A 23,268-nucleotide genomic window follows, 5' to 3' on the forward strand; every position below is an offset into this window, starting at 1 on the left:
CATTCTTAGATCGTTCAAAGTTTCCGGTTTTGTACTGGTCAAACCGGTGCTGTGAAGAAATTACAACACACCGATAATTTTTAGAAAGCGACTAAAGTTTAATTTTTATTTATCATTGTTTTTCTCACAAGTACGACTTTAATAAACACGGCAGCCCACGGGACGAGCCCTCTGGCTAGACGAGAAGTGCGAGCAAAGAGAGCCGTGACCGGTTAATTATCCTCTGACCGGAACGGGAAATGCATAAACATATAACGTGGGCGAACAGCAACGGAGATGCTCTATTTTTTGGGCTTGTAAATATTCTTCAGATATCTGTTTGAAAACAACATTCGAGGTGGTTTTTTCAATTTCAATTGTTTAAGCGGTAAACTCTAACACAGCCGCTGCCACTGTTACTGTCTGTGCGACGCATCTGACTATAGACGGTTACCTGCCTAAAAAAATCATAAAATAAAAAAAGATTGACCGCGACGAGAAACACAAGTAACCATAGAGCGCGGGGAAAGCCGAAACGAGAGGGGGGGGGGGAGCTAGTATAATACAAAATACACATCGGGTAATGTCGACCCAAAAAGTACAAAAAAGCCAATAATAAAAAATAATATTAAAAACAATCATGTGACTAAATCCTTCAAAATAAAAGTAATAATATCCTAAAAACGTAAAGCAAAAATCTTCAGCGTAAAAGAACCGACAGGAAGACAAAACATTTTCGGTTCACATGTTAGCCCGAACAGAACAGCAGTGTTAAAACATAATAACAGGTACTTTAAAGAGGGAAACACTAGAAATTCACTGTGATTTACGCATTTATTAAAAAAAAAAAAAAAATTATCATTATTCCTTATATAAGTGTAAACCTGAAGTACTTTAAAGTTGTTCAATTCTCAGAAAATATTACTCAAAGAGGGAAATCCAATTATTAAAAAAAATACCAAAAGTGTATTAATGGACTCAAGTTTGTACGGAAAAAAACCGTATCACTTGATCACAAACAGTAATAAATAACATATGTATTGCCACTTCAGTTACTGGGTAGTATATAAATCGGGTAAATCTGCTGAAAACCACTAAGAACTTACCAGCGATTTGATTACATCAGGTAAGTCGTGGAATAGTTATTTAAGGCATATCTAAATTAGTTTTCGTTTTCTAGATAATAATTAAATTTCACTTGGAAAATAATTGTTATTATTAACACAAATAAAAGTAATCTAATTGAAATATGAAAATAATCGTCATATTTTTTTAATAAATATTTTATCGGTCAGACAATATAAAAATAAACCCTACTAAAAAGTAATTATAAAATAAGAGTAACGGTTACATTCAAAATTATTTATAATGTAAAAAAAATATTTTTAATTTGTGTAAGACTTTGTTGTAAGTCAAGAATGTTATTATCGGTGGATATGTGATTTTTTTCACGTAGTGTTCAGCAAAGCTATTACAGCTACAATACATCTTAGTTTAAAACTGCGTCTTGTTTTATTGGTATCCGTATTGTTTTAAATAATACGGAATAGAGAACAGAAATAATAAAAATGGGAAAACTAATGGCCCTTGAACGGTTAATGCTTGAAAATGATGTTAACGGTTCGTTCAGGAACATTCTAGATAAACCTTTTTGCCCGTAAAAGTAAACTACGCAAAGAGTTGGCCTTCAGAAATTGAGGCAAATCCTTCCAGGCAAAGGCAAAATATCCACGCTGGATATTTCAGACAATAAACTCGCTTGTTCTGGCGTAGATAGTACAGTATTTGTTGACGATAAATAGAACATCGCAGGAATTTTTGTAAATAATTTTTTCAATTTATTTCATCGTTTCCGATTAAGATTTCTGTATAAAGTATTCAATGTTATTTTCAGATACGTCAACGATGAATATTAACCTAGTATCTTACAGATCCATTTTGTATCGTTACTATTATATCTATATCTATTTGACCGATCAAAGGGGAATTGTACATGATTACCGATCGTCTAGTTTTAGAATTATAATAAAAATTATATTAGATATCTCGTAACTTTGATATCGGTTCAATTTCATTCGATAATTTACCCGCATTACACTTCTACATTAAAACCGAAATGAAAATACACTTTCATCCAAATAAAGAACTTTATTGTTAAAGCAGCCTAATTGTACATCAAAATGTATTTTACTTTAGTCGCTGATGAATAAAATAATTTCTGTACCGTCGATTTTATAAAAATAATTTATTCTATTTCAGCATGACAAGATCGGCAGTAATATTTGCTACAGTTTTTGTGGCTATAGTTTCAGCCGCACAGTCTGAAGACAGTATTATTGAAGCCATCAACAGTGCTCAGAATTTATGGAAAGTAAGTAAACAATATTGAACGTATAACAACGATTTTTTTTTTATTTTTACTACTAAGGTTAATTTACGCAACAATAATTAATAAGTATTAATGTCCGATGGTAAAACAACGATCTACAAAAAAATATATTTTACTGCTACACGAACTTAATAATTTGTACCTTATAGTAATTTTTGCGCCGATTTCAAATCTGCAAACCAAAACTAAATTTAATACAGTTTTATAGTAAAATGGATTTAAAGAAAACCTGTTTATTTTTAAGGAATTACATACCCTATAATACAAATCGATTCCGAAAATTTGGAAAATTCCGCGATTGACGAAGATAAGACAAGATTTTTTAGAAATATTTATTTTTACTTAGCGTTTCGATACGTTAAAACCAACGACCTTCAAACATTAATACCCTCAGTATAAAGCGATATGCCCAGTTTTGCCAAACAAACGGTTGTCTCGCATATAATTTGAAGTGAATACCTTCGTCCGGCAAGCTATTTCTTCACGTTTTTGAAGTCAAAGTAATCGCTGTGAGCCAAATCCGGTGAATAAGGCGTATTTGAAAGTATTTCGAAGTGTACTATTGGAGTTTTGCAGAACAAGAGAGGCTTGTGCAGGCACATTATTTTGGTGAAAGAGCAGTTTCTATTTGGTCAGATATGGACGGTTAGCCTAAATAGGCTAACCGTCCATAACTGTATAATGCTAACCATCCCTTCAGTCGGTAGAGTAAGAAGTGTAATAGTCCCCGGAGATTCTCCTGCCTTTTTCTAGAAGATTTCTGTGCACCCCAAGAAAACTTTTTATATTAGAAAAAAAAAAACAAAAGCCATTATTACCTTTCCCGCAGATGGAACAGTTTACAAATTCTTTCACCTGCGCCCAACCACTTCTTGGTCTGTGACGTTTAATGATGAATCCACGCTTCATTTACTGTGATAAAACTTAGAAGAAACTCTGAGGAATCGCGTTTAATTAGTCCAAACAACCGTGAAAAGTGTTCAGTCAAACACGTTTTTGGTCGACTGTTAACAACCGCGGCATCGAGTGGAAAAAATGTTTATATCCAAAACATCTTTTAAAATGTAAAAGACATTATATAGATGTTTGCGATGTCAGCAAGAACGCGTATATTCAGTCCGCAATAACCTAATACGCGGCATTGAGAATTTTTGTGGTGATTTCGTCGGTCATAGCGGTTTTTAGGCGCTAGAACCCAGATGAATGCACGACCACGTATAAATTCTGACGCCTACTTTTTTACTATGGAAAAAAAAATGGAAGAATCCTTTAAAAGGGGAATTTAACTCTCTATCTTAAGGGAAAAATTGATAAATATCATTATCATTTGGTTTTACGTTTGCCTTATGTATGTCATGCCGAGAACTTATTCAACGACCCTGGTTTGATATTATCCTACCTAATTATTTTAGTTTTCTCCAATTTTTCAATAAATTCCGGCAATAATCGGCAAGTATATTAAGGCTCTATATTTTTATTTTTCCATCATTTATATGTCCTGATGAAAGCGTTCGCCGTGCTCATCACCAACATCAACAAGTTTGGGTAGGTAAAACTCAAAACACCAAAAAAACGCACGCTAAAACTATAAATTTAGATATTTTCATCTCGTTTTTTTATAGTATCCTAGAAGTTCGCTCGCTAATTCTACATAGTTCTCGGCCTTCTTTTTGCCTAGGAATGATTTTAAAATATTTTGAAATGATATTCACGCTGCTTTATTAAATTCGTTAAAAGTCATCCTAAAGTCTGAATCCTTCATTAGGTTACACACCTGTGGACCAACAAATATTCCTCTTTGATTTTTAACTCGCTGATCCTGGGAAACTTGCTGTTAATCATCAAAATCATTGACTTTGAAATCCACTACTTTGAAGCGCAAGTTATATGTGTAACGGTGTAAAATACACAATAAAGAGTTTCATTAAAGCACAACAATTAACAATTTCCTGCTTGGATATGAGTGCTGCTATTTTAGACCAGTCTTTGTTAATGCGCTAAACTTTTCCTGTCTTTATTGTCCAACACACATAAGAAATCAATGGTGCTTAGTATAATCGGGTTATATATTGCTATAAAAAGATGATTTGGTGGCTCTTCTCATTTTCATTGTGAAAGAGGATTGCTTTCAAAGGTGATAGAAAAATCTATAAACAATTTCCATATGGTAGAGTTGTGATGCTGTTCATTACTAGGACAGCATCACAGCGCAAAGGAGAATTCAACAGCATTCGATAAAGAATCTACATCACTGCAGTACACTAGATTATTTTGTAAGGAGAACATGTGCTAAAATTCTCACTGCCTAAAATGAAAGAAACATATTTTAGTGCCATTTTTGACATTCCAGACTTATAACCTAGAAGTCAGTATCTCTGACTGGATTTTAAAGAAATGATACGGTAGAGAAAGTAAGAAATGATCAAGAATCAAATCGTTAAGTTCTGCTTGAGTAATTTTTTTAAGTTCAGTGCTCTAATCTTGAAAATCTGGATTCTCTTCTTCTTTAATACATTTTAAATTATTGTAGCTAAGTCAACATTTTTTCCTAATTCCATGTTTCTAGTGGAGATGTAACAGATTACTAACTCTTCCTTTGTGGATAGGTCTTATGGTTGAAGGAAGATTAGAATAACAGTATGCAACAAATTTTTTTAAACGCAAAACATATTTCTTAATTTTGAATTATTTATAGTTATATAAATATAAATTATATTTATAAATATAAATTTGTTATTTTTATATTTTTATCATCATTATTGTTATATTTTCAAAAACTTACTTGACAAAATATTCATTTCAATGAGAGAAAATAGGTTTTATTCCTATCCACTAATTCTAAACGAATATTTTCTTGCAAAATTATAAAATATAAATATCATTAAGTAAATAATTTTATTAATAATTTAAACCCAATTAATAAACAAATTTATTAAATGTAACAATTTAAAACTCATACTATACTTTAAAGTAAGCAACTTAAATACTTTAAAGCAATTTTTCAGTAAAGATGTCAGTTAAAAATCAGTCTTATTAGTCACTGAAAACTGTCAGCCTCTGTGGCACGAATGGTAGCGTCTCAGCCTTTCATCCAGAGGTTCCGGGTTCAAATCCCAGTCAGGCACGGCAGTTTCAAATGCTACAAGTCATTCATCACATCCTATGAAGCAGTACCTAATGGTGGTCCCGGAGGTAAAAAAAATAAAAAGTCACTGAAACAGGTTTAAATGAATTTGGCTCAGTTTCTCTTAACAATACAAATCAATTTGTATAATTTTTATTTGAGATTATCATGTCATAGAACAAAACTGAATCCATCTGTGTGTATATTTTGAAACAAAAGAGCATTTTATTAAATCTTAAAATTACAAAATTTTTCTAAATAAACGATTTTGGTCGGACTCAGCAGAAATACATTATTTGCCGACAGTATAATATGTTACGCTCTTGTTCTTGATAGTCAGCACTGAACATTAATTCAAAATGTTTAGCTTTTGTACTGACACTGAACTTAATTTTAATTTTTTTAGTATAGGCTTTCTAAGGCTTAATATGTTTTCCTTTGTGTTTAAATGCATCAAAAGTGATTCAGCGTGTAAGTCAATGAAACAATTGAAAACAGTCAAAAGACTGAAAATAATTTTTAGTCACAAGGCAACTGAAAATGATTTTGAAGGGTTTTATTATATAATTAGATTTAGTTAAAAATTTAAAGTTCTTTAAGCTTAGAATTTTTAAACTTATATTATCAATAGTTGATACATCATAAAGTTTATGGTGTTTTTATATTTAAATAAGTTTATATTAAAAATATTGTACAACCTTTTGTTGCAGGCTGGTCGAAATGAAATTACTGATAAAGGAATTAAATATATGAAAGGTTTGTTAGGTGCAAAGTTACCTACAGATTTGCATATTCAACAGAGAAGAAATGACATTGAAATTCAAAATGACATTCCAGAATCTTTTGATGCTCGTACACAATGGCCAGAATGTGTATCTATTGCGTCAATTAAAAATCAAGGAGGCTGTCAATCATGCTGGGTATAAATATAAAATTTTTATCGTCTACACATTAGTAAATTTAATTTTTTTTTTGTTGGCCTTGCAGTGTTGTGAATTAATATTTTTTCATTTCTGTTGAAATCCATAAGAAATTAAAAAAGAGTATAGTATTAACAAATTTTAAATAATAATAAAATCATAATTAGCATTACATAGGGAATCAATTTCTTTTAATAAATAATACAGCGTAAGATGAATATACACAGGGAATGAATCATTTACTTTCTTTATAAAGTATATATCACATATTGAAATGAAATAATAGCTTACATTTTATTCACTAGTTTACAATATGTAGACATTAGTTAAGGATATTGTACTGAATAAAAAAGTTTATGTTTCAATAATAAAAAAAATAATAAAATATTTTAATAACAGTTTCTAAAATAAAATTTTTCTCAGAAAAAAATGATGTATATTACTGACTGCGGTGACTGTTTAGTGTAGAAAAAAATCTTATAAACTTAAATTTTATAAAAACTTGGATTTGGTTACAATTTGAATTAATAAAATTGTAGCTAAGTTTTTTGCAACAATTTACAGTGTTATCATAACAAAATATAGAGTATGACAAAATATAGTGCAAGCTTTCTGTTAACTGCTTTAAATTAACTTTATTAACCTCATTTACTTTTTTTTTCTTTATACAGGCAGTAGCTGCAGCAGCCACTATTTCTGATCGAATTTGCATAAAGTCTGAATTTAAAGTCAGAGTTAACATATCAGCTGAGAACCTGTTAGCATGCTGTTCTGACTGTACAGACCCAGGTGAGAGAGGTTGTGATGGAGGATATCCAGATAAAGCATGGGAGTATTTCAGAAAGACTGGCCTAGTAACCGGTGGAGATTACAATTCTGGAGAGGTAATTTTATGATTTATTGTTTTTTTTCTTCAAGAAAAACAGTTACATAGTATCATTTAGTCAGGATAATCTGAATCATTCACGTTAACTCACACATAGAGAAATGCAATGGTAGATCATGATTCATAAGAAGTTGTTCAAAGGAGTAGCAAGGAAAAACTTCCTGTATTCCAATAAAATCTACTCAAAAATATTACATTTAGAAAGAGAAATATTTTTGTTTATTATGTGCCATACTCTGCTTTTTACCTGTTTAATGAACAAATTATGTACTGGTTTTATTTAATATACTTTGCTGTAAATAACTAGTATAGATTAAAATTAAATTATCTTTCATATAAACAAAATAAAACTATTCTTCAATTAATGTTACACATACAAGGTTATGAATGAAGGTAAAATGGCTGATAGTAGAAACCAAAACATTTTTCAAAAAATCAACATCAAATCACATTTATTTATATAATTTATACATTAATTTTTTTATTCTAATTTTTTACTTTTTAAATAATGTAGAATTTTGATTTATTCAATTTTTTGCTTTTAATTAATATATTTATTCTTATCCATTGTGCTTCAGTTATTTTAATTATTCTTCTTAAAAGTTTTGTCTTGACTATAACCCTTTGGAGAGTTATGAATATGGCTGGTATGTTTAAATTCCGTGTTTAACATGTAATAATTACAAAAAATTACATGGAATATTTTCATTAATAAATTTATTTTTTGGAGTTAAGTAAGACTACATATACAGTAGCGTGCAAATTAATTTTAACACAGATTTTATTTAATAAAAAGTAACTTTGTATAGGAAAAAACATACTGTACATTTTGTGAATAGCTAACAATTAATATGTCCTTCTTTATTCTAAATCATTTAATATACATGAGTTAGCATCAATTCAACAAGTGTAGTACACATATTTTATTTCTGCATAATGAAACCATTCCGATATTTATTGCTTTAATGAGGGCAATTTTTGTAATACAATTCATTTTTGTCAATTTTTAACTATTCCCAAAAGATTTTTAATTAGATTTAAGTTTGGGAAGTTGGTTAGCCATGGGAGCACTTTAATGTTTTGATCTTCAAAAAATATTTCTACCTTTTTTTGTTATTATGGCACAGCATCATATCTTGTTGGAACATTTCGTTGCTTCTGGGAGATTGTTTAGAAGTTGTGTCATAACTCTTTCCTTTATAATCTTGATATATCCATCGCTTTTCAACATACCATCTGCTAGAAGTAATGAACAAGGGCCTTGAATTGTGAAGTAACCCCAAAACATTTTTTCATGGGGATATTTAACCGATTGTTCGATATGAGCCGGTGATGGAATTGCATCTGATGCTTTTCTAATGTATTAGCAATGTAACACATTGCTGCTGTTAAAATCCGCTTATTAGCTGGCCGACAAGCCTTCTGTCTGGCTGCAAGAAGTTGGCGTCTAACAGTTATCACATATATATTTGTTCCAATAATCGGTTGAACTTTATTTTTGATCTAAGTTCACAGCAGATAATTTTGGATGAAGTTACTTTTTCTCACTAATAATCGATCCCGTGTTGGAGTATTCTTTCTTTTACAGGCACATTTACCTTTCCTTTAAGGTGAAAACAACCTGTTTCTATAAATTGTTTTAAAATAGCATTCACTGTCCCTAACCCAAAAACAGACTAAAAATCTATTAATTTGTTGTCATACTGGTATGCTCAGAAAGAAAAACAATTTTCAAATGCTTTCTTGTAGTTACGTTCATTATTACATATTCAAAATACCCGGTATAAAAAACACAGAAATATGATTTTGTAATAAAAAATGAAATAAACTTTCACAAAACACTGTTTATAACATGAAAATTGCTAAATAACTAAAGAACAACAACCTTACATTGCACAGACAACTTAAAGAATGAATGTGGTCAAGTAGAGTAGCCATTACATAGAAATAAGCAAATGAATTTCCTATGTTTGGATTAATTTGCACAGTACTGTACAAAGTTATGATGAAAGTAAAACGGGTGACAGTAGAAACTATTCTTTCAGTTCAAAAACTCAAATTTTTTAAAACTCTTCAAACGGGTACCAAATGAAATAACACTAAAAATAATTACAAAAAAAGAAAATATGAACGAAATACTAACAGTAATACAGTTCTGTAACAACATTAAGTATTAAAAATAATTATAAAAGTTAAATGCTTATAATTAATTAGAAAGAATCACCTAAAGATTTAAAAAATAGATTTTTAATTAATTGGAAAACCATATAATAAATCATTATAACAATATTAAATGTGGTAATCAATAGTTTATTTAATCTTAAACTGAATCACTGGAAATTCTTTAGAGAAATATATTGGAAATAATACCAAAAATAATACCAAAAAAAAACTGGAACTGAAATAAAAGTTGGTGAATTAGAATGTATTTTTTATGTTGAATCTTAAAATGAAAGCGGTTTTTCTTCATCAGTCTCAGATTTTTAATTATACCCTTTAAAATACTAAGAGACTTCTTAAATAATAGAATAAAAAGGTAATAGTAATAATAATAATAATAATGCCCCGGATAAATACAGCCCCATGTCTGTGCAACATCTATGCACACGTTCGGAGCGGAGAACGACATGGTACTTCGGTACCTTTTCTTATGTCGGCCAACAGGGAAATAGTCTTGCTCAGGAACTCCTGTTGAATACGGGATTGGTGGTCCCGAGCTATCCGAACTGGTTGCGGTTGTGCTTCTCAGTTTCGCTGCTTGCAGCAGTGGTGGCAGGCATGTACGTCATCTGTTTGCCAACGCTGGGCGGAGTACGGATGGGGAGTGCCCAACCCTCTTCACAGTTTTGGGGCCGTGTTGAGGGTGGGCTGCTGTGAGATTGCTCTGCCGATGGCATCACGGAAGCTGCTGGAGGACCGCTAAAGGAAACGCAAAAAACTGCAATGGGACTCTTTGTAGAAGACATGTCAACGACGTTCAGCCTCTGCCATTGCTAAAAGCGAAGAATATCGAAGTCATGGATATTGAGGTATCTCCTCATAGTACTTTGGACACCTCAAAAGGTGTTGTCGTGTGCAGGGATTTGCTAAACTGCACAGAAAAGGAGATTGCTGATGAACTACATAATCAAGGTGTTGTTGCGTGCCGTCGCTTAAACAAGCGTCGGAATGGGGAAGTTGAACCCTACGCATCATATGTGCTTACTTTCAACAAACCAAAAAAGTGTCTTGGGAAGATTAAGGCTGTTTTCACAGGTTGGATGTGCATCCTTTTATCCCAACAGCCTTGCATTGCTTTGGGTGTCAGCAATTCGGACAAACGGCGGCAAGGTGCACAAGAAAACAGATATGCGTGTGTGGTGAGCAGTTACACCCAGATGACCCGTACAGGGATCCTCCTGTCTGCGTCAACTGCCACGGATACCATTCTGCAAGGTCCAGAAATTGTCCTGTTTACAAACAGGAGGTAGCTATTCAAGAAATTACGACAGCACAGAAAGTGAGCTACTTCGATGCAAGAAAAATTGTGCTTGCCAGGACACCAAAAACAGCTTCGTATGCGCAAGTTGTGGCGGCTCCGGCAACTCCTACAGTCTCTGTAAAATCACAGGATATGCTTGCAGAATTGCACCAGCCGTAGCTACGATCACAGGACGTATCGTCAAGAACAAAATGTAGAGTCGTCCATCAAGCAAAATTAGTCCGAAACCTATGCAGAAGAAACTTGATAGACCTGTTGAAAGTAACACAGTAAGGCCTAAATCTGTTTCTCCAATTAAAGCAGTAACTGAAAAAAAAAAACTGAACAGATTAAAGTAAAGGGACAGGAAGTAAAAACCCCCACCAAGGGATCTGCCAAAATAGAAATTATGATTCTGGAAAAGGAGGATTTTATAAAACCGATAGCTGAAACTCCGAAAACACAGAGACCGTTAGCGGAAAGGATGAGACAATCGACTGCCCCATGAACATTAGCTGTACGTGCATTCAGTATGGACTGTGATGTACTTTTGTCTGCGCTAGCGGAGCCGGTGTCATCCAACGCCAGGAGAATGAGATCCTCCTAGACTTATGGCGGGGGAACTGAAGACTCCATCTCGGAGGACTCTCAAAATGGATGTCAACATCGAGGCCCTTCGCAGGATGGAGAAAAGGACTAAAGAAGGATGGCCGAAAGGAAAATTGATTTTATATTTCAATGGATAATTTATAGATATATCTATTTTGATGTGAGATATTAAGTAACAAGAGCCTTTTACACTCCTGTCATAACTTATATAATTATATATCGATGTTTAAACATATTTTGGAATGATGATTTTAAGGAAGTTTTAACTAGATGTAAAATTTGAGCTGATTGATAACGTTTCAAAAGAAATAGTTTCTTGTTATTAAGTGGCAAGGAAAATTTACACCCTTGCCATTTTGTGTTTTAGTCCTCTGACGAGTCAGTGTTTTAGATGATTTTTATTGACAAGACAAGTCTATTGACTATATCGCTAGTATTTTATTACTGGGAAAGAATAATATGTTACTTTCTTCTTTTTTTTTTGTTATGGAAGGGGCTAATGACCACAGTAGTCGATGCCCTTAAAATTTCAAAAAGTAAAAAATAATAATAACTGCAATTGAAATTGCTACCTTTATTTTGCAGACATTTACGTTTACCTTAATTTCTTTTTTCTTATTTTCCTTTTGTGTTCAATTAAGTCTTCTCATTTTATCATCCAGGAGTAGTCATTCATCATAGATTCATCTCATCTGCCTTGATAACGTTATTCCATCTGCAATATATCTCGGTGGAATCTTTCTCCCTGTTCATCGCTGATGTCACCCAAGTTTAAAGGAAAAATATCCAAATGTGAATGTAAAAAATGAATTTTCAATGACATTCTGCAGCCTAAATTTTTGTAGTTCAGTAAGAGTTCATTTATAAGCAGATCATGGTTTCCAGCCTTTTTGTTTGCAAGAAAACCAACCAGTAACAACATCTTTGACTTCCATGCTGCTAGTTCTTTAGGATTCAGTTTGATGTCAAATATATTTTCACGAATTACTTCTCTTGTTTATGGCCCAATGAATATTCCCTCTTTTAATCTGGCTTCAATAAACTGGGAAAAAACCTCAGCTAAATATTTAAAGCCATCTTCATCTTTATCTAATGCTTTTAAAAAATTCTTCATCAGGCCTAGTTTTACGTGTAGAGGTAGTAAAATAATATGATCTGCTTTGACAAGGAGAATATCAACAACATTTTCCTTTCCTGGGGTAAACTGATTTCTTTCTGACTAGTCTAAATGCATAGTATTTAACTGTAGCCCGACTATCCTACAAACACAAGAAACACATATATTTTGTAAAGCTACTCTGGAGACTGAGAAGAAGCCCTATCACATTCAGGTCAGCAATGATTTGCCATGTATGTTCATCATACTTAATAGCTTTTAAAATTTTTGACATATTTTCATATGTTCCTTTCATTCCTACAGCATGTGCTATGAGTATAGAAGAAAAATTAATCGATTTATGTAACATACTGCTTTTAAGCTTCTTTTTGATGAGTCTATAAATAAACACCAATCATGAATAACACTCAATGTCCAGTTTAGATATTAGCCCCCTAACATCATAGCAGGAACAAATTAAAACATATCTTCTAAAGTATTTCAGTAAATTTTCATTTTGATTTCTGTATACTGAAATTTTAGTATCCTTCTTTAATAAATTCCATTCTTTAAGATGTGAACCAAGGAATTCTAGATGTCATTTTTGCAAGTACAAGTCACGCATTAGGTTGCTCAGTTCTGCTTGTGTGATGAAGTGAAGTTCAGTATTTGATTCTTCTGGAATGCAATTAATATCTATTGAAGTTGAGGATTCATCGGTTGAGCCTTCTGGGAAATCAGAAATTTCTTTCCAAGAAGTGACCGGAATCAGTAAATCAACACCATGAAGTACTGGTCTCATAACTGAACAAACATTTGGGTATGACATATTGCTTTTATTATTTGAACTGAAACCAGTAACATTTGTTAAGCAAAAATAGCAGTCATCATAGTGTTTAATAGGCTCTTGCCAAATCATATTTATTTATTTGCCAAAAGGCAAATAATAATTTTTTCCTTTTAACCACTGGGTTAGTTTAACATAGCACTTGATGCATACTACGTGTGGAGCCCAGGATTTATCTTGGCCAAAATGATGTTTTTAAGCAGTTCAGCAGATTTAATACTGATTGTTATTGATTTTTAATTCTCCACAAACATAACAAAAAGTATTTGGAGAATTTTTCAAGCTCGATTTTTATTCATTGTAGAATTCAAAATGTTTTAATGAGTGGAAGTAAACTGAAATATTACAGAAATACTTAGTTACAAAAATAATTAAATTTTAATTTATTACTTAAAATACTTCATAAAATTGTTTCACCATGAGTACAGTAAAACACAGAACAAAACACACCGAATTTATTAAATCTTGATGTTCAATAAAATAATACCAGAAGTTGTTCTGTTACAAAAATCTTTCACTAAATTTATGGCATCACTTGCAAACAATCTTTATAATATATGCATGAAAGACCACTACCATAACTGATGAATACTCCAAGTTATACCAAGTGAACTCATACTGAAGAAAATTTCATCACGTTGAATTACTCACTACTTGACTCACTGATATATCTACACATATCTGGCTTGACATGAAATGACATCATTCGACTGTTATATATGAAATATAGGTATACAGCATGGCTGTATAATGCACAATATAAATCATATGTATATAAACAAACGTACAGATGTACTAACTTATTTGTATTGTTTGTTCCACAAATGATGGAACAAATAAATCTAAGGGGTTGTAGCTTAAGAACGACACGTGATGGGTTGTTTCAGAATACATATTCAGATTCAGCATATAAAATACTATAAAACAATTACTCCCTTTCCAGTTACAAATTTTATGTTGACCAGTGTTAATTTTGATTGGCATAACAAAGCATAATATATGCATGCCTTTATTTTAATTTAAAATTACTTGCTTTTCAAAAACATGTCATTGTTATTTCAGTGTTCTTTTGGGAAGTAGTATACATGTATTTAGAAGTGGGTTTGCCGATGAAACTGAGAAAACCGAAGATTTTCTTAAGAAGACTCTTTCTACTCTTCTTTATTACTTTTTTTTACAGAATTAGATTTTCAGCACAGAAAATATACTATCATGATGCATGACAGTCTACAAGCTGTTAACCCCAAATTAAAAGCGTTTCATTATTATGTCAACAATGTCACTAACAGACTTTCAATAAATTACAGGGGTGTCAACCATATAAATTTAAACCAGTACATGAGTTGAGTGAAAACACTGAAAACGATTACACACCACCATGCAGAAAAAGATGCACCAATAAGAAGTACAGTATTTTTTTCAGAAGAGATAAACACTATGGTGAATATTTTTTTTCAATCATTTCTATTACACTTCATAATTTTATTTTACAAAATATTCTTTAATATTCGTAACTTTTTTTTTTTTACTGTTTTTCTCTTAATTATTTTGTGTAAATAGGTCCTATGATTGTAGGATTCTGAATCAATTATCAAGGAATAAAAAAGTTAACATAGGTAACTTAGTTAAGTTTGAATAAGTAACATACTGATTCAAATACAATGAAAAGTTTGGTGAATTAACAATTTGCTGCTGAGCTCAATGAAATAAATACTAACATATTTCTTTACGATAAGTCATTAGTAAATACAAATATCTAAAAAGTGAAAATTAAATACATAAGTACATGTTATTAAATAGTTTTTAGAAAATTTCATTACAGTAGATAAGAAATATTAAAAAAAAAATATGAAAAATGTGCAATGGATCCAATTTAATCACTGACTGAGATTTTAAGCTTTCTTCCCCATATTTACAAGTAATATCCTTTAAACACATTTTACATCTGAAATTTACATAATCATACACTTCTGATGAAGTATGTGTAATTGTGAAAGTGCTAAACATAGAGTAAAACAAAAAATAAATAAAGATTTATTTTAATATTTAATTTAAGAAAAAAAAATTAAAACTTGTTTTTAACAAGTCGATAAATTTACTCAAAAATGATTTTTGTGTGCTATTTTGTTATTTTCTTGTACGAAGTAAAGGAAGTATTGTGATCGCAAAAAATTTCAGTTTTCAGAATTCAGCAGAAATATCCAATCTGACCATCCCTGAATCCATTTTGACTAGGTTCAGCATTACGTCTGTACGTACACATATGTATGTATCTTGCAAAATGATTAGTCGTAATTAGTCAAAAATGATTAGTCGTAGGATGTTGAAATTCTGGATTTAAGACAGTTGTAACATGCAACTGTAAACCTCCCATTTTGATTGCAATCGACTGAACCAAAAGTGTCCAAGAAAGCCCAAAATAAAAAAAAAAATTGGATTTTGGAGTTTTTCTTAATGCAGTAATAGCCCTCATTGAGAGCTTTTAAATGATATGTCATAACTTGTACTTATTTTCATTGTTTCCAGAATTATAGCTAAATAAAAGTTTAATTAATGAAATATTTGTATCTTACAAGGGAAGGCACATCGGTTCGAATCAGACTTAATCTCCTTTTCATTTTTTAAATTTAAATGTATTGATTTATTAATAATTATTAAACCGTGACTGTTAAAAAAAGTTACAATAAATAATTATTCAATAATATCAATAAAAATAAAATGAAAAAAAATCAGAAGTTATTAGTGAAATAAAATTTTATGTACTTTTAAAAATGTATATATGTAATTTAATAGGCATTATTACATATAAGTAATAGATTTGGTGAAACATCTGATTAATTAATATTAATTGATAATTATATTTTAGAATCTTATTATTTTTGGATTTTCTAGTTTAATTTCTGTTTAATATTATTTAATTATTCTGGAATTTCTGTTTAATTTTATTTATATAAGAGCTAACTGACTGAAAAATAGACCCTCACAAGAACAACATACATACTGAGGTATACATGCCCGATCTTTAATAAATTGCAAAAAATTCTTATCTTTTAGTTCATTACTTCTTTGATATTGTCATTCAATATTCTCCCTAAGTCGGAATTGATCATCATTTCATTATTTGTTTTTTGTTACCAATCATTTAATCGCTCTTTGGTTTGATATAATTCTCCTGATCTTAATTTGTGTACATGTTGTCTAGTTTTCAAATTTTCTCTCTCTTTATATTCATCTTCCTCTCTTAATTTTTTTATTCTTTCATTGATTTTAACATTTTCTTCCACTTTATATTTATCATCTTCTCTTAATGTTATTACTCTTTCTTTGTTTGCAACATTTTCTAAATTTTTTCCTTTTTTCATTCTCATTTTTTTTTAACTTTTTTTAAAATTTAAATACATTGATGTATTTATAATTATTAACCTCTGATTATAAAAAAAATGTTTACAATTAATAAAAATTAAATGATAACAATAAAAAAAAAAATATGAAAAAAAATTATAAGTTATTAGTGAAATAACATTTTATGTACTTCTAAAAATGAGTATTTGTAATTTAATAGGTGTACAAGTAAGTTATGTAGTGTCCACATTAGATTTTTTTTCAACTGTAATGAAAATATTAGTTTGAGTAATAAAATAAAATTTTATATTATCTTAAAACTGATTTATTAATGATATTTACTTTCCTCTGATGAACAGATTATGAATTTCTATCTACTATATTCCTACATTTTTAGTCTTATTTACATAATTCTCTTTTCTTTTTTACTAGGGCAAACATCATATATTCTGCCCAAAGAAGAAAGTGCAATTCAATCAGATATTTTGAAAAATGGTCCTGTTGAAGCTGGTTTTATGGTTTATTTGGATTTCTACTATTACACTTCAGGTAAAGATTTAATTTATAAAATACAAAAAAAATTTATCCAAAGAATGAAGGAATTTAAAAAAAACATTTTAACTATCATATAATGGTGATAAACATATAAATAAAGTTAATGACACATCTATTTTAAAACCATCACAAACTATTACTGAAAAAAGTATATTACGAGTAATAATAGTACACATATTAATGTAATATTACATGTTTCATATTACTTTATTATAAAAATCAAGTACTATAATGTAACATTTCTTAATAATTTATAATAATGAGTTTATTCTTATCACATTAGCAATAAGTAACTGGTATCAATTAAACAGAATTGAGAACACAAGTTTGTAAAAAAAACTATAATTTACGCTCCATATTATAATACTTAAATGGAGTATATATTATTTTGTGTATATTATACTTACATAAAATATGTTTATGTAATATAGTAAATTATACTACTTGTATATAATACGAATATATTATTTTATGAAGTGATCACATCTTTAATTATTCGTAGGATTTATTGTCTCGAACATTCTGGAACGTCTGTGTAACCATCTGCCCAAATGTGTAAATACTGCATCTCGTTCATTCTAGCCAGTCTCAGTCGAGTCGATCCTGCTAGCACTACCGAATGTGTCGTGAATGTGTATGTTGTAATTTGCGTGTTAATTGTAGTTCACGGTATTAAATATTCACAGTAGTAGATTTATACAGAATCATGGACAAATTTTTAAGCGGGCGTAAGTGAGCATTATACGATAGTGAAATCAAGTTTTTAGACAAGCGTGATTCCGAAAATAAAATCAAGAAAATATTATCAAAAATGCTTAAATTCTGGGTTTACCAGTACTGAAGAGGAAAGGCCCTTGTGTGTCATTTACTCAAATATTTTTGCAGCAGACAGCATGAAACCTATTAAACTTAAACGACATTTGGAATCGCTTCATAGCGAGAACGTTAACAAATCCCGAGAAATTACTTTTGAATTAAAATCATATGAAAAGCAAACATAATTTTAAAAAAAAACCTTGTCTGTGAATGAAAAAACTTTATAATTGACCCTTACAAAATTTCGTATAAAATAGATGTAAAAAGTTTCACACAATTGGTGGAGAGTTTATTTTTCCAGCTGCAATTGAAATTTTAGAAAATATGTTTGAAGATAATTTTGCCAAACAATTGCAGTCCAGTATCAAATGATACTGTTGCCCATCAAACTGGTGATGTAGGTGAAGATGAACAGCATCAGCTTCTCGGAAAGTTGCATGACAAATTGTTTTCAATTCAGCTTATTGAGGCAACAGATAGCAATAAAAATGTTCATTTCATTGCCTATGTTTGATTTTATGATGCTATGTCAGCAGTAGAAGCATTATTTCGTATCTTAAATGATTTCATAAACGAGGTAAACATAGAGTGATAAAATTGAGTTGGACTATGCATCGATGGTGCTTGTTCAATTTCTGGAAGATTTCAAAGTACACAAGCACTTGTAAAATAAAAATCTCCACAGTGTTTCTTGGACACACTGCATAATCCACAAAGAAGCTCTGGCTTTTAAAGAAATGAGCCTGGTCTGAATATTGTACAAATGTCGGTTGTTACCGTAATAAATTGTATTAAAATAAAATAAAATGAGACCTCTAAAATCAAGAATCTTTTCTTGACTTCAATCTTTTTGAATCTTTGAATTTTTTTTTTAATATCTTTTCACAAAAACTTTTTGTAAAGACATACGTGCAGCCCATTCAGTAATACTATTTTACTGTGAAGCAAGATGGTTATCACATGGGAAATCTTTGCAACATGTTTATGAATTAAGAGATGAAATCGCTATTTATCTAGAAGAGGAAAACCGACCAGAAGCTGAGAAGTTTTGAGATGGTTTATGTGTGATGGAATGCAGCTACTTGGTCGACATATTCGAGTAATTAAATACCTTGAATCTTCAACTCCAAGGAGCAAATACACATATGTTAGGTACGAGTGATAAAGTTAATGCTTTTTATAGAAAATTGCAGTTGTGGAGCAGAAATTTAAAGCAAAAACCCTAGAAATGTTTGCAAATGTGGATGAATGTGTAAAAACTTACAAGGCTGAAGAACAACATGTGAAAGTTGTTTTTGCAACTGTTGAAAATCAATTAGCCATGCCGGCAAAGAATTTTAAAAAGTATTTTCTTGCTGACAACAACTTGTTAGCAAGTTACGAGTGGGTTAGGAATCCTTTTCAAAACACTCCCAAAGGGCTTTCAAGTGCCGAAGAAGAAATCTTCATAGACTTCATGCCAAGTGGTGAAATCAAAAGACAATTTAATAATAAATCGCTCTTTGAATTTTTGGCAGGGGTGGGTGATGAGTTTTCTGCACTAAAAACAAGTGCATTTCATATACTATTACTGTTTTCAACATCCTACCTTTGCGAAACAGGATTTTCTGCGGTGGCTGCTTTGAAAAAAATATATAGATCTAAGCTAAATGTAGAAAAAGAACTCAGTATCTAAATCTAATAATAAATCTTCCTTCGAAAAACTGTTCTGCAAGACAACCCCCAAGGGAGTCACTAATAATTATAAACTTGTTTTTAATTTAGTATTGATAAGTTAATTATTAAATACATTGTGTAGTACTAATACAGCCAGCCCTATTTATAACTATATTATATCAGTATAAAAGTGTATTTTATTATTTATTGTGTCAGAATGCATTTTATTTTGCTTTCCTTTCAGTAAAAATTTTTTTAATAATATTTTCTTTTCAATATTCTTACGGCCCACATTTAGTGTTATCACACTCCCTTAGGGGGATTGTTCCACACAGGCTGAAAAACACTGCACTAATACCAAAATATGTTCTCACAAACTTACATGTAACAAATTTCTCATACAGCACAGCATTCACACAATACCTAAATCTTACTAGCTTATTCTAGCAAATAATGCATGAGCAGAAACTCATACAATTTCCCTACACTTTTTCTTATTATCAGTTATCTTAACTTATTAAAAATGATTAAGAAAGTGAAAATCCACGTTACCAGCAAGTCAAATGTGTTTCTCTATATCTTTCAGGCCTTAGACCACTGTCAGGAGAATAAAATTAAATACTAGTAATACTAGTAATTAGTTAAAGTTATAATATTATTTTATTCTCCTGACAATGGTCTAATGACCATCTAGAAAAACACATTTAATTTACTGGTAAGGTGGATTTTCACTTTTTTAATAATTTATTAACATATCAGCAGTAACCATGTTTGAGAAATTGGTTATTTCTCAAATGTTATCAAAGTTATCTTAAATTTTAAAATATGGCAATGTGATTGTTATTTGTTTATTTAAGAAATAACCATGAGTTCTTATTACAATCAAATGATCCCATTACACCACTTAATTAGTGTCTGTGAACACTATAGACAGCAGTGATGTAATTCAGCCCACTGGATAGGAATTAAGATGTATCAAAATACAAATAATTTATAATTTATTTAAATTTATTTTATTAAAATTTCATTAACAACTTTAAAATCTACATTTAATGGAAATGTACCAATTTTTAACCCTTTTTACTTCCTTGTATGAAGTAAAGGAAGTATTGTGATTGTAAAAAATTTTGGTTTTCAAATTTCAATGGAAATATCTATTTTAACCATCTCTAAATCCATTTTGACTAGTTTCAGATTGATGACTGTACATACATATGTTCATAACTCAAAAACAATTAGCTGTATGATTTGAAAGTTTGGATTTACTACTGTTATAACATCTAGTTGTGCACCTCCCTTTTGTATGCAATCAACTGGACCAAAAGTGTCCAAAAAAATCCAAAAAATTTGATTTTGGAATTTTTCTTAACTGCAATAAGTTCTCATCGACAGCTTTTCAACAATATAAGTGGTACTTATTTTCATTGGCTCCATAGTTAAAGACAATGAAATTTTAATTAATGAAATATTTGGATCTTGCAAGGGGAAGGCACATCTGTTTGAATCTGACTTCATATACATATATTTCTTTTTAACTTTTTCTTTTAATTTAAATATATTTATTTATTAATAATTATTAACCTCTGATTGTAAAGTTTTTTTTAAAAATAAATAATAATTCAATAATAGCAATAAAAAAAGAATATGAAAAAAAATTATAAGTTATTAGTGAAATAAAATTTTTTATACCTTTTAAAATTTGTATATGTAATTTAAATTTAATAGGCGTACAAGTAAGTCATTTGGTGTCCACATCAGATTTGGTGAAACATCTGATTATTTAATGTTAATTGAAAATTATAATTTAGAATCGTATTATTTTAATTTATGTGTTTGTTTCAGTCTACTTGATAATAAATATCGCTATAGAATTTAGTAACCTGTTTTGTTTTTGTTTTCATTTTGTTGATGTTTACATCATAATAATTTTAAAAAAAACATAGTATTATGTACATATAAAACATTTATTTAAAGAGTAACAAAGGGACTTTTACTCTAACTTAATATTTGAGGTAAGATTGTTGAATTAATTGTATAAGTATTTGATGTTAATAAAACCTAATATTTTAGCAATTGTGAAACTGTTCACTTTTATTAAAGAATTGGAGGATCGTATCTCACTTTCAAATGAAAAGTTTTAATGCAGTGCAGCAAAAATGTATATATATATAATTTAATTGGCATAGAAGGAAGTCTTGTGGTGTCTACAGCAGATATTTTTTATGTTATGCAATAATTCTAATTTTTGTTTTATACTTCTGCTTTTTCTATCTCATCAAATTTTCTTCATCGATACTAAAACTGAAAAGTATTATTATAAGAAAGTTAAACACAGTATATAGACTAAGACCGGTGTTTAATGCCTTTAATGAAAAACATCATTTTGGTTAGAAAAAAATGATCAGTTTTAATCAGCTAACAATTATTTGACTTGAAAGTGATGACAATGAAACTTGGAGCAAAGTAGCTACTTAGAAATACAAGCATTAGAGGATAAGTACCCATCTGGTTTTTATTCACACAATTTTTTTTTTATACAAACTCAAAAACTATGTAAATGCCTGAACAGTCAATTTCAGAACTTCCAAGCAGAGTTCATTAAGAACACAGTAGAATAACTTTTATCACCGCAGATTATATCTCATCTGTTACTCTACAAGGAAGCCAGTTTCACATAAATATATACTTTAGGTATAAAGCAGATGTAAAGAGTTTACTTCTAAGAATTTAGGATACATACCAAACATAACAGTTATAACTTTAAAAGTATATCAATATTACTGAATATACTTTGATAATTTATGATTATTGTTGCAGGTATATATACACAAACTTCAACAAAAAAAGAAGGAGGACATGCTGTTAGAGTAATAGGTTGGGGGATAGAGAATGGTGTAAAATACTGGACTGTTGCTAATTCATGGGGCAGGAGCTGGGGAGAAAATGGTACTTTTAGAATCCGTCGAGGTACTAATGAATGTGGGTTTGAAGAATATGTTACAGCTGGTTTAATTAAAGGATAAGAACTTTGTCTTAAAAAGAAATAATGAACTTGTAGTTAATTACATAAATACTGTAACATAATTATATTTAAAAAAAAATATTTATAAATTAAGAGAATATTATTTCATACCTTTACATCTGCAATACCCTTCCTTTTCCACCTGAGACAAAACTTTTCAGCACCAGATAATCAGGTAATAGACACACATTATTCACATTAATTATGTACTGAATATGAGTTTACCATATATGTATAATATTATAATAAATATATAAAACATCTTTCCAGAAATATATCTCTCATCTGTTGCAGCAGGTAACAGAAATTTGAAACTTTATTGTTTTGGTGTGGAAATTAAATTAAGTATTGGCCAGAATAGGAATGGATTCAAGACAAGGCATTGCTAGGTAAGAAAATTTAGAGATTGTTAGGTCTGCCTGTAATGCAATATGAAGAATGTTTTGGAAAATATGTATTAAGAGAATACATTAAATCCCTGATTAATGTAGCAAATCCATTAAGTGATACAAATTAACAGAGCGAATTAAGTTTTTTCACTTACATTCAGAAGTTAATTTTCCACAA

General features: G+C 30.2%; 1 protein-coding gene across 1 annotated transcript; it reads left to right on the top strand.

Moving 5' to 3' along the window:
- The first annotated feature begins 963 nt into the window (after positions 1-963).
- Positions 964-22,799, top strand: LOC142322472 (cathepsin B-like cysteine proteinase 3). The gene is made up of 7 exons (XM_075361589.1): positions 964-1,105; positions 2,239-2,350; positions 6,203-6,412; positions 7,084-7,296; positions 14,618-14,750; positions 17,085-17,201; positions 22,497-22,799. Exons 2-7 carry the CDS (start codon positions 2,240-2,242, stop codon positions 22,700-22,702), a joined length of 990 nt encoding a protein of 329 aa, XP_075217704.1. The 5' UTR covers positions 964-1,105; position 2,239; the 3' UTR covers positions 22,703-22,799.
- The last annotated feature ends 469 nt before the right edge of the window (positions 22,800-23,268 follow it).

The sequence above is a fragment of the Lycorma delicatula genome, chromosome 3 (genome assembly GCF_047948215.1).
Source record: "Lycorma delicatula isolate Av1 chromosome 3, ASM4794821v1, whole genome shotgun sequence".
In the NCBI taxonomy this organism is placed as follows: Eukaryota; Metazoa; Arthropoda; class Insecta; order Hemiptera; family Fulgoridae; genus Lycorma; species Lycorma delicatula.

Excerpts from the sequence above, each read along its gene's own strand:
- LOC142322472 (XM_075361589.1), top strand. The coding sequence starts at position 2,240 with ATGACAAGATCGGCAGTAATATTTGCTACAGTTTTTGTGGCTATAGTT. Across the intron at positions 6,413-7,083 it reads GAGGCTGTCAATCATGCTGG|GCAGTAGCTGCAGCAGCCAC; the intron begins GTATAAATATAA and ends TTCTTTATACAG. Across the intron at positions 17,202-22,496 it reads TTTCTACTATTACACTTCAG|GTATATATACACAAACTTCA; the intron begins GTAAAGATTTAA and ends TTATTGTTGCAG.